Source organism: Bubalus bubalis, chromosome 2 (genome assembly GCF_019923935.1).
Source record: "Bubalus bubalis isolate 160015118507 breed Murrah chromosome 2, NDDB_SH_1, whole genome shotgun sequence".
NCBI classification, from domain to species: domain Eukaryota; kingdom Metazoa; phylum Chordata; class Mammalia; order Artiodactyla; family Bovidae; genus Bubalus; species Bubalus bubalis.
In genome coordinates this window covers 39,108,198-39,121,338 of record NC_059158.1, presented here as the reverse complement: position 1 = coordinate 39,121,338, position 13,141 = coordinate 39,108,198, and the positions used below count along the sequence as shown (strand labels likewise).

General features: G+C 39.9%; 1 protein-coding gene across 1 annotated transcript in view; it reads left to right on the top strand.

Annotated features, from left to right (window-relative positions):
• Positions 1-13,141, top strand: part of DNAH8 (dynein axonemal heavy chain 8) — a 332,077-nt gene that overhangs the window by 166,839 nt on the left and 152,097 nt on the right. Inside the window, exons 53-55 of the mRNA XM_044930509.2 lie at positions 2,003-2,145; positions 3,061-3,195; positions 7,302-7,424. Of these exons, the coding sequence (XP_044786444.2) occupies positions 2,003-2,145; positions 3,061-3,195; positions 7,302-7,424 (401 nt within the window). The remainder of the gene's footprint in view (positions 1-2,002; positions 2,146-3,060; positions 3,196-7,301; positions 7,425-13,141) is intronic.

Genomic DNA, 13,141 nt, shown 5'->3' with positions numbered 1-13,141 from the left:
AATTTAATGCCTAAAATGGGAATATCAATAACCTCAGATAGGCAGATGACACCACCCTTATGGCAGAAAGTGAAGAAGAACCAAAGAGCCTCTTGATGAAAGTGAAAGAGGAGAGTGAAAAAGTTGGCTTAAAGCTCAACATTCAGAAAATTAAGATCATGGCATCTGGTACCATCACTTTATGGCAAATAGATGGGGAAACAGTGGAAACAGTGGCTGACTTTTTCTGGGCTCCAAAATCACTGCAGATGGTGACTGCAGCCATGAAATTAAAAGACGCTTACTCCTTGAAAGGAAAGTTATGACCAACCTAGACAGTATATTGAAAAGCAGAGACATTACTTTGCCAACAAAGATCCGTCTAGTCAAGGCTGTGGTTTTTCCAGTGGTCATGCATGGATGTGAGAGTTGGACTATAAAGAAAGCTGAGTGCCAAAGAACTGATGCTTTTGAACTGTGGTGTTGGAGAAGACTGTTGGGAGTCCCTTGGACTGCAAGGAGATCCAACCAGTCCATCCTAAAGGAGATCAGTCCTGAGTGTTCATTGGAAAGACTGATGTTGAAGCTGAAACTCCAATACTTTGGCCACCTGATGCGAAGAGTTGACTCATTGGAAAAGACTCTGATGCTGGGAGGGATTGGGGGCAGGAGGAGAAGGGGACGACAGAGGATGAGATGGCTGGATGGCATCACCGACTCAATGGACATGAGTTTGGGTAAACTCCTGGAGTTGGTGATGGACAGGGAGGCCTGGCATGCAGTGATTCATGGGGTCGCAAAGAGTCGGACACGACTGAGTGACTGAACTGAACTGAACTGAAAATGGCAAGGTTCATAATACCAAATTCTAGCAAGAATGTGGAACAAGCGCAGCTCTCACATCCAACAGTGTGCCCACTTTGCTAACTACACAGTGGTGCACAAGATGCAGCCTCTATGGAAAACCCTTTAGCCACTAATGTTTAATCCTTAAAACTTAAACATACACATACCATAGGACTCCATAATTTGCAAGGAAAGTTGAAATCAGGGCTGTTCCTCCAATGATGAATATTTGCTTTGCTGCTATCAAATGTGTACTCTTCCTCTCTCTTTCCATGCATTCTATGTACACAGTTACTTTTTGGGTAAATTTCTGAATCGTGGTTCTTTTGGAAGATCTTTAAAATGGCGGTTAAATTCAAGAATGCAATCAACAATGAGGGTCGTTCCATTTAAATGACCACAATATAAACATCTCTGGCCAAGTTTGCATGACTAACAGTGATGCTGACACCATAGATTGAATGGTGCTTTCCAGAGATGCTAAAATGTAAATAAGATACTTTTCTTAGAATTGATGGAATGTACTTATAATGCTTATTATAACAATAATGTTGTTGTTGTGTTAGTCACTCAGCATGTACAACTCTGCTTCTCTGTTCTACTTCAACTTTTCTTCTCTGGATCCTCCAGGCAAGAATTCTAGAGCGGGTAGCCCTTCTTCTCCAGGGCATCTTCCCAACCCAGGGATGGAACCGGGTCTCCTCCATTGCAGGCAGATTCCTTACAGTCTGAGCTTCTAGAAGAGCTATTGGTAGTAGCTATAAGTCAGGGATCTGGGCATTCTGTTAACCTAGCTTTAGGGCTAGGTTTATTTTTTTCCCATTTCTCATGGTAAGCATCCTAAGTCTGGTAATCTATTATCCTTGTTTTGGTCTTTCCCATCCTTTTAGTTAATGTGGCTTTCCTACTAGATACTAAACATATCATTGGTTATAATTCCATTTTAGGTCAGAGCTCTCTAGATAAATAATAATTTAAAGGTGATTTTGTAAAGAGGCAAAACAAATTTAAATTCTCAGATGCCACGTACATTAGCTTAGCATATAGGTTAACATATTTTATGAAGATGTTTTAAATGTTTATTTCTGTTGATTGTTTATAGCACTTATATTTTTGTATGCTGAGATAACTTTTGAAGAATGCAGTTTTATTAAGATCCATTTTAATTATTGCATAGGTGATTGGGAGCATTGGAATAAGAAGCTTCAGCCGTATTATTATCCAACTGACAGTGTTCCAGAATATTCATCAATTTTGGTTCCAAATGTTGACAATGTTAGAACAAATTTTTTGATAGACACCATTGCAAAACAGCATAAAGTAAGTTTGATAGTTTTGTTGACTGAAAAAAATGCACAATCTAAAAGCTGAGAGTTATGTTTTTTTATTTAAATTTATTTATTTAATTGGAGGCTAATTACAATATTGTATTGGTTTTGCCATACATCAACATGAATCCACCACGTGTTCCCCATCCTGAACCCCCCCTCCCACCTCCCTCCCTGTACCTATTTGGTGGACATTCTTCAGACTTCAAGTCCAGGACACAGCATCTCAGATAGTGTTCTGAGGAGGCAGAGTTTGGGGGGGAGGTCAGGACACATAGAAATTTTTGTAACCAAAGACCAGGTAGTCGGAACATCATGAAATGATGTTTTTTAATGAAAACAAACAAACAAACAAAAACCCAGGTATCTCAAGTTAAGGAATTTAGCACTTTCCATGTGCGGAAAGATTCGAGTCTGGACTCACTAAAGTCATCCCTGTGATATGTGGGGCCAGTAGCCTGTGTTTCCTCAGTTTCTTAGATCATTGCAAACCATGTAAGAAACACAACTCTTTTTACAACCACAAGTGGGAAAAGTAAAGTTCAAAGGGCTGGAGGTGGTGTCATTTCAAAGAAACCTGTTCGGCAAATGAACTCTGGTTCCCAAAATACGCTCGAACTCTGCTGATTTTCAGCTTGCTAAGGAAAGTGGATGTCTGCCTGCAAAGTCCCTCCCCTGGTCACATGACCACTCACCCACGTTTTCTTCCAGTACATTTTCTTCCAGCATGCATTGTACATTTATGTCTTTAATTCAACTAGGATTTATTTTGATGTAGGTTTAATTCTTAAAAGTAACTAAAACCTACCGTTAATTTATAGAATGAAAGAATGGCTACTAGAACCATAATATGTTTAAAACTAAACATTTTATAACACCTTTTAACATGATTATCCTACTATTGCAGGCTGTTTTACTCACAGGGGAGCAGGGAACTGCAAAAACTGTAATGATTAAGGCCTATTTGAAAAAATATGACCCAGAAGTACAGTTATCTAAAAGTCTAAACTTTTCATCTGCCACAGAGCCAATGATGTTTCAGGTAAAATCTATCATTTGCAGTAGTCATTAACTTATTAAATATATTAAGTAGTTGATACATGTATATGCAAATAAAACATTGATATATATAGCCGTCCCTCAGTATCCATGGAGGATTAGTGCCAAGACTCCTGGGAGAACTCAATTGCATACAGTGGGTAGTGTTTGCATATAACCTGTGCATATCCTCCCATATACTCTAAAATAATCCCGATTATTTATAGTACCTAATACATGATAATTCTATGTAAATGGTTGTAAATGCTATGTGAATAGTTTCCAGTGTGAGACAAATTCAAGTTTTGCTTTTTGAAACTTGCTGGAATTCCCCCCACCCCTGCCCCCAATACTTTTGATGGAAGTTGATTGAATCCAAGGACTTGGAAGCCATGAATATGAAGGGCTGACTGTAGACGTGTCTTGAAAGAATCAGTATTGCAGTTGCCATTCAGCTACTTAACCTTCCTAAGGCTGACACTGAAGCCACATTCAAATGGCATGTTTTGGCCTAATAGTGAAGCTGAAGCTGAACATTGGAGTGTCGTTTGATGTAAATTAATGATAAATAGTCCAACAACTTATTTTTTAAAGTTCACAGTATTTATTTGAATAATAATATCACCCATTAAATAAATAAGTCAGTTATATTCTACTCTGAAAAGCTCATCATTTTTATTTTTTTTTATTTATTTTTTTTTTGCATTTTTTAAAAAATTTTATTTTATTATATTAGTTTTGCCAAATATCGAAATGAATCCGCCACAGGTATACATGTGTTCCCCATCCTGAACCCTCCTCCCTCCTCCCTCCCCATACCATTCCTCTGGGTCGTCCCAGTGCACCAGCCCCAAGCATCCAGTATCGTGCATCGAACCTGGACTGGCAACTCGTTTCATACATGATATTTTACATGTTTCAATGCCATTCTCCCAAATCTTCCCACCCTCTCCCTCTCCCACAGAGTCCATAAGACTGTTCTATATATCAGTGTTTCTTTTGCTGTCTCGTACACAGGGTTATTGTTACCATCTTTCTAAATTCCATATATATGCGTTAGTATACTGTATTGGTGTTTTTCTTTCTGGTTTACTTCACTCTGTATAATAGGCTCCAGTTTCATCCACCTCATTAGAACTGATTCAATTCTTCAATATCCACAAATCAATCAATGTAATACACCACATTAACAAATTGAAAAATAAAAACCATATGATTATCTCAATAGATGCAGAGAAAGCCTTTGACAAAATTCAACATCCATTTATGATCAAAACTCTCCAGAAAGCAGGAATAGAAGGAACATACCTCAACATAATAAAAGCTATATATGACAAACCCACAGCAAACATTATCCTCAATGGTGAAAAATTAAAAGCATTTCCTCTAAAGTCAGGAACAAGACAAGGGTGCCCACTTTCACCATTACTTTTCAACATAGTTTTGGAAGTCTTGGCCACAGCAATCAGAGCAGAAAAAGAAATAAAAGGAATCCAAATTGGAAAAGAAGAAGTAAAGCTCTCACTGTTTGCAGATGACATGATCCTCTACATAGAAAACCCTAAAGACTCCACCAGAAAATTACTAGAACTAATCAATGACTATAGTAAAGTTGCAGAATATAGAATCAACACACAGAAATCCCTTGCATTCCTATACACTAATAATGAGAAAACAGAAAGAGAAATTAAGGAAACAATTCCATTCACCATTGCAATGGAAAGAATAAAATACTTAGGAATATATCTACCTAAAGAAACTAAAGACCTATATATAGAAAACTATAAAACACTGGTGAAAGAAATCAAAGAGGACACTAACAGATGGAGAAATATACCATGTTCATGGATTGGAAGAATCAATATAGTGAAAATGAGTATACTACCCAAAGCAATCTATAGATTCAATGCAATCCCTATCAAGCTACCAACAGCATTCTTCACAGAGCTAGAACAAATAATTTCACAATTTGTATGGAAATACAAAAAACCTCGAATAGCCAAAGCGATCTTGAGAAAGAAGAATGGAACTGGAGGAATCAACCTACCTGACTTCAGGCTCTACTACAAAGCCACAGTTATCAAGACAGTATGGTACTGGCACAAAGACAGAAATATAGATCAATGGAACAAAATAGAAAGCTCAGAGATAAATCCACGCACATATGGACACCTTATCTTTGACAAAGGAGGCAAGAATATACAATGGATTAAAGACAATCTCTTTAACAAGTGGTGCTGGGAAATCTGGTCAACCACTTGTAAAAGAATGAAACTAGAACACTTTCTAACACCATACACAAAAATAAATTCAAAATGGATTAAAGATCTAAACATAAGACCAGAAACGATAAAACTCCTAGAGGAGAACATAGGCAAAACACTCTCTGACATACATCACAGCAGGATCCTCTATGACCCACCTCCAAGAATATTGGAAATAAAAGCAAAAATAAACAAATGGGACCTAATTAACCTTAAAAGCTTCTGCACATCAAAGGAAACTATTAGCAAGGTGAAAAGACAGCCTTCAGAATGGGAGAAGAGAATAGCAAATGAAGCAACTGACAAACAACTAATCTCGAGAATATGCAAGCAACTCCTACAGCTCAACTCCAGAAAAATAAATGACCCAATCAAAAAATGGGCCAAAGAACTAAATAGACATTTCTCCAAAGAAGACATACAGATGGCTAACAAACACACGAAAAGATGCTCAACATCACTCATTATCAGAGAAATGCAAATCAAAACCACTATGAGATACCATTTCACACCAGTCAGAATGGCTGCGATCCAAAAGTCTACAAGTAATAAATGCTGGAGAGGGTGTGGAGAAAAGGGAACCCTCTTCCACTGTTGGTGGGAATGCAAACTAGTACAGCCACTATGGAGAACAGTGTGGAGATTCCTTAAAAAACTGGAAATAGAACTGCCTTATGACCCAGCAATCCCACTGCTGGGCATACACACTGAGGAAACCAGAAGGGAAAGAGACACGTGTACCCCAATGTTCATCGCAGCACTGTTTATAATAGCCAGGACATGGAAGCAACCTAGATGTCCATCTGCAGATGAATGGATAAGAAAGCAGTGGTACATATACACAATGGAGTATTACTCAGCCATTAAAAAGAATACATTTGAATCAGTTCTAATGAGGTGGATGAAACTGGAGCCTATTATACAGAGTGAAGTAAACCAGAAAGAAAAACACCAATACAGTATACTAACGCATATATATGGAATTTAGAAAGATGGTAACAGTAACCCTGTGTACGAGACAGCAAAAGAGACACTGGTGTATAGAACAGTCTTATGGACTCTGTGGGAGAGGGAGAGGGTGGGAAGATTTGGGAGAATGGCATTGAAACATGTAAAATATCATGTATGAAACAAGTTGCCAGTCCAGGTTCGATGCACGATACTGGATGCTTGGGGCTGGTGCACTGGGACAACCCAGAGGGATGGAATGGGGAGGGAGGAGGGAGGAGGGTTCAGGATGGGGAACACATGTATACCTGTGGCGGATTCATTTTGATATTTGGCAAAACTAATACAATTATGTAAAGTTTAAAAATAAAATTAAAAAAAAAAAAAGAACTGATTCAAATGTATTCTTTTTAATGGCTGAGTAATACTCCATTGTGTATATGTACCACAGCTTTCTTCTCCATTCATCTGCGGATGGACATCTAGGTTGCTTCCATGTCCTGGCTATTATAAACAGTGCTGCGATGAACACTGGGGATACACGTGTCTCTTTCCCTTCTGGTTTCCTCAGTGTGTATGCCCAGCAGTGGGATTGCCGGGTCATAAGGCAGTTCTATTTCCAGTTTTTTAAGGAATCTCCACACTGTTCTCCATAGTGGCTGTACTAGTTTGCATTCCCACCAACAGTGGAAGAGGGTTCCCTTTTCTCCACACCCTCTCCAGCATTTATTGCTTGTAGACTTTTGGATAGCAGCCATTCTGACTGGCGTGAAATGGTACCTCATAGTGGTTTTGATTTGCATTTCTCTGATAATGAGTGATGTTGAACATCTTTTTCATCATTTTTAGAAATGGATTGAAGTGTAATGCATAAAACAGACTGTTTCCTTTTCTCTAGAGAACAATTGAAAGCTATGTGGACAAGCGGATGGGAAGCACATATGGGCCACCTGGAGGCAGAAAGATGACTGTATTTATTGATGACATTAATATGCCCGTGATTAATGAATGGGGAGATCAGGTATGACTAAAATATCTCATGTAGGTGATATTTAACCAGTATTCTTGGTTATATATATGGGCTTCCCTGGTGGCTCAGATGGTAAAGAATCTGCCTGCAATGCAGGTGACCTAGGTTCCATCCCTGGGTCGGGAAGATCCCCTGGAGAAGGAAATGGCAACATGCTCCAGTATTCTTGTCTGCAGAATTCCATGGACAGAGGAGTCTGGTGGTCTACAGTCCATGGGGTTGCAAAGAGTCAGATACAACTGACACTTTCACTTTTACTTGGTTATATATAAAAGATCAATAACTGTCACTTGATTAAGCCTAGTAATAATTCTCCATCTTTTTTGACCTCTGGTGATAGGTGACATTCTCCTTTCTTGAAATCCCTGTATGCTTCTCCCCATGTTCCCTTCTATCTCTTTGACTGCTTGATTTCAGTGTACTTTCTGGCTTCTCTCTTCCTTTCCCCAGGGTTTTATCTTTGTTCTCTTATTTCTCACTCTACATACTCTTTTCCAGGAGTATGTGATGTTTAGAAAACACTGAAAAAAGGAGATAGCTCTTTTATACACCACTGACCTATTTGTGATCGTCTATCAACCCCAGACTCACTTCCCTTAGAGGACCTCACAGATGCTACTACCTGGGTTCAGCATGTTCCTGGCGGGATCCCCAACACCCCTTCCCACTGCTGTCCACTGCCTTTCCAACAGCACCACCGGAGCCCACCAGGACCGGTCACACCCCTTCCACCAACATCAGGTTTACCTTTGATGTCACCAGGAGGTCAGGACTCCCAGGCCCATCCATGCTCAGCCTGAGACTGATTCCCATCAGTGCTGCTTGGCCCTTCTCTGACCCCATCTCCTACATTCCCTCCTCGTAAAAACCCTCTGTGCACCGTCAGAGGTCATGGTTCATCCACAAAGTGAAAAGTGAAAGTGTTCGTCGATCAGCTGTGTCCAACTCTTTGTGACCCCATGGACTGTAGCCTCTCAGGCTCCTCTGTCCATGGGATCTCCCAGGCAAGAATACTGGAGTGAGTTGCCATTTCTTCCTCCAGGGGATCTTCCTGACCCAGGGTTGGAACACAGATCTCCTGCATTGCAAAATTCCCTGAAAATTCAGCTTCTCCTCTGAGCTTTTCCTCACCATCTTGCTCCAGTGGGAAACCGAGGATGCTGCTTTCCCTGCATACTTCTCACCTGGATGTGAGGGAGGGGTCCTCGGTTCCTTTGGTGCTGCGTCGCCCTCCAACCCCCAAAACCCCCGGCCAAAGATTTCAGTCCCTGGATCACTGATACTCTCTGTCCAGGGCTGCCCCAGGCTCCAGGGTCATTGTCATGGTGTGTACAATGTGTCATAGCACAGAGACTCGCACGTCAGAGAACCTTGCATGTAGTTTAATGCTCTGCTCTCACTGTCTTGAAATTCCTAATAATGATTTTTGAACAGAGACACTGCATTTTCATTTTGACTTGGGCCCCACAAATTACGAAGCCAGTCCTGCTTGTCAGAATTTTCAGTGATGCCAACCTTGATCTCCATACATGATCTTGGCCTCTTAGTTCCTTGACCTAGACTTCCCTATAATCATGTCTTCCACTCTGTCTGAATTACTGGTTGATGCAGTCATACCCTACACCTTGTCATTATCAATAACTGTCATCCCTTCATTATCTCAATTTCAACCCTTTTATTCTCTGATCACTATATCCACACTCTGTAGCTCATTTCTTCTACTACAGATGGCCATCATCAAAAAAAAATCTATAAGCAGTAAATGATGGAGAGGGTATGGAGAAAAGGAACACTCTTACACCTTTGGTGGGAATGTAAAGAGATACAGCCATTATGGAGAATGGTATGGAGGGTCCTTTAAAAACTAAAAATAGAACTACCATATGATCCAGAAATCCCACTGCTGGGCATCAACCACTGTTGATGGAGCCATCAAACATCAACCAGATGGAGCCGTCAACCACTGTTCCTACCATCATCAAACTCTCCTTCATTTCTTCTCATTTCCTCAGTTTCTTCCTTCCCCCAGCTACAGTTCCATACTCTATCATTATAATCATGGGAGCATATACCCTCTACTCATCTGTGAAAGCCTTAACCATGTTCAATTCTTGTTAAACCTTTTTGCTCACCACCTACCTGCATCTATGCAGTTATACTTAGCTGGAGAAAAATACACAATACTGGTTTCACTTTAAAATCATATTTATGGACCTCTGCTAAGCTCTTGGTACTGCCCAGAAATTGCACTGCATGTTTTGTGTTATGTATCTTTATCCTGTCTATTCCTGTCCTGGCATTTACTTTCAGGCTCCTTTCATACTGTCTTTTTCTCAGACCTTGGACACCATTGTTTCCTTGCCCTCAGCTGATCATAGAAGTCCCGCAGTCTTCTTGCTATTCCCACTGACAACACATTGATTTTTGTTCCCTTTTGTTTTCTTTACTATCCATTTACTGCAGTCAATTTCTGTGTTTTAGTGGTTACCCTTGACAGTACATCCTGCATACATAATCTGAAATAAAGAAAATCTAGCTCTTCTTTCCCATTTTGTATATCCAGTGACCTTTGAACACTTGAATTTCCTTTATCTTTCTTCTGATTTATCCTTTTATTGTTGACTTGTATTTAAGTCTATAACTCTCTTTGTGTCACCATAAATTGTATTGGTCACCATTATATTGTGTAATGCCAGTTTTATTTTTATAGGAGTGTAGTTGATTTGCAAGGCTGTGTTAGTGCAGGTGTTCAGCAAAGTGAATCAGTTATACATATACATAAATCCACTCTTGTTTAGATCCTTATCCCACCTAGGTCATTACAGAGTATTGTGTAGGGTTTCCTGTGCTATACAGTAAGTCCTTATTATCTATTATATTTATGTTAGTGTGTGTATGTTAATCCCAGCCTCCTGATTCATCCCTGCCCTCCCCACTTTTCCCTTCTGGTAACTGTAAGTTTGTTTTCTACATCTACGACTCTGTTTCTGTTTTGTAAATAAGTTCACGTATATAATATTTTTTTAGATTCCATGTATAAGCGATATCGTCACATTTGTCTTTTCTGCCTGGCTTACTCAGTTGGACAATCTCTAGGTCCATCCATGTTGCTGCAAATGGCATTATTTGGTTCCTTTCTGCGGCTGAGTAATAGCCCATTGTACATATGTTCCACATCTTTATCCATTCCTCTCTCAATGGGCATTTAGGTCACTTCCATGTCCTGGCTATTGTAAATAGTGCTACAGTGAACACTGGGGTACATGTGTCTTTTTGAGTTACGGTTTTCTCCAGATAGATGCCCAGGAGTGGGATTGTTGGATCATGTGGTAGTTCTATTTTTGTTTTTTTAAGGAACTTCCATACTGCTCTCCATAGTGGCTGTACCTCTTTACATTCCCACCAACAGTATAAGAGTGTTCCCTTTTCTCCACACTCTCTCCACCATTTACTGTTTATAGATTTTTTGATGATGGCCATTCTGAACTGTGTAAGATGATACCTCATTGTAGTTTTGATTTGCATTTCCCTAATAATTGGTGATGTTGAGCATCTTATCATTTGTTTTTTGGCTATCTGTATCTCTCTTTTCAAAGCAAGCTCCCTTGAGACATTATTTTTACTGTTTCTTTTTTAAGATTAAAAAAAATGCTTATTATTCGTTTTTGGCTGTGTTGGGTCTTCATTGCTGCGGGAGCTTTTCTCTAGCTGTGATGAGCTGCTGCTGCTGCTGCTGCTAAGTCGCTTCAGTCGTGTCCGACTCTGTGCGACCCCATAGACGGCAGCCCACCAGGCTCCCCCTTCCCTGGGATTCTCCAGGCAAGAACACTGGAGTGGGTTGCCATTTCCTTCTCCAATGCAGGAAAGTGAAAAGTGAAAATGAAGTCGCTCAGTCGTGTCCGACTCTTTGCGACCCCATGAACTGCAGCCCACCAGGCTCCTCTGTCCATGGGATTTTCCAGGCAAGAGTACTGGAGTGGGGTGCCATCGCCTTCTCCATGATGAGCTGGGCCTACTTTCTGGCTGTGGTACGTGGGCTTCCCATAGCAATGGCTTCTCTTGTCGCAGGCACAGGCTCTAGGGCAGGCAGGCGTCCGTAGTTGCCCCGTGTGGGCTCAGTAGCTGCAGCCCCTGGATTCTAGAACACAGACACAGTAGTTGTGGTACACGGGCTTAGCGTTTCCACAGCACGTGTCATCTTCCTGGACCAGGGATCAAACCCATGTCTCTTGCATTTGCAGATTCTTTACTGCTGAGCCACCAGGGAAGCCCTACTGATTTTTATATTCACTCTTTGTTTGCCTTACTCATTTCTTTACCACTTTTTTCACTCTTTATTCATTCTTATTCCTGGGCCTCCCATCTGAAATCATGTTTCTTCTACTTTTAAAACTTCCTTAGGAGAAAATCTTTTAATGACAAACTTTTGTTTTGTTTTGTTTGTTTTTGAAGGTTTTTTTTTTGGTCTACAAAAGTCTTTATTTTCAAGATTGGCAGTTATTTTCTTTCATCATTTTAAATATATGATTTCTGTCTTCTATTTTCCTTGTTGCTGTTGAGATGTCAACTACCACATTGTACCTCTGAAGTAAATCTGCCTTTTTTCTCTTGCCACCTTACTTTCCTATAATCTTTTTCTTTTTTGAATTATGTTCCTTGGTGTAGATTTATTTGTATTTATTCGCTTGGGATTTATTGGAACTCACCAATCTGTGGATTTGTCTCTTTGTCACGTCTAGAAAATTTTTATTCTTCTCTCTACAAATATTGCCTCTGCCTCACTTACTTTCCCCTCTTATCACACTCCCAGTGTGTATTAGATTTTCTTCTTTGCCCTCTATGTTTCTGTACTTCTTTTCTGTACATCTTAACCTTTTCTCTGTCCAATGCTTATAGTCTAGGTAATTTCTCCTCTTCTATCATCCATCTCACTAATGTTCTTCTCTGCTTTGTCCACTCTGCTGTCAAATTCATCCACTGAGTTTTAATTTCAATTGCTGTTTGGTTCTTTTTTCTTTCAACGATGTTATCACTTTTTACAGTTTTTATTCCTTGCATCTATTTTCAAATCATTGCCTATTTCTTTCAACATGTTGAGCACAGTTGCTTTAAAGTCTGTGTCTGTTAATATCATCATCTCAAAGTCCATAACATCTGTGCCTGTTCTCTTTTGTCTCAGTAGTTCTTGTTCATGCTCAAAGTGTCTTATTTTCTGCATCTTTGACTGCTTCCAAAGTCATTGCCCTTGAAAAATTACCTGTGGCTGTTTCTTAAAGCTTCAGATGAATGTGCCCTTAACTGGATAGGTTTTGAGTTTTCTTCTGTCGGATTCTTAAATGCTTATTCAGCCGGGATCACCTCAAAGAAAGGTTAATATTTGAGCGTCTCTGGCCCATCTAGGCTATGCATACTCATGGTGCAAATCTATTCTAGTGTCACTCTGAGGCCACAACCTCCCAGGGAGACTTTGTTGTTCTTTTTCTTTCCCTTTTCCTCTCCCATTCAGCAGGGATCCTGGTCAGATAAACCTTTCAGCAGTTCCTATAAGGTGAGGAGAGAGGAAGTGTATTTAGTTATCTAAAAGATGAAGAATTCCTGAATTCAGATTTTTTAAAAATCCAATTAGGAATGCCTAGTTGGATGTCCAACTTAACATGTCCAAAATGAAATTCCCATTACTCCCCAAACCTGCTCCTACAATAGTCTTC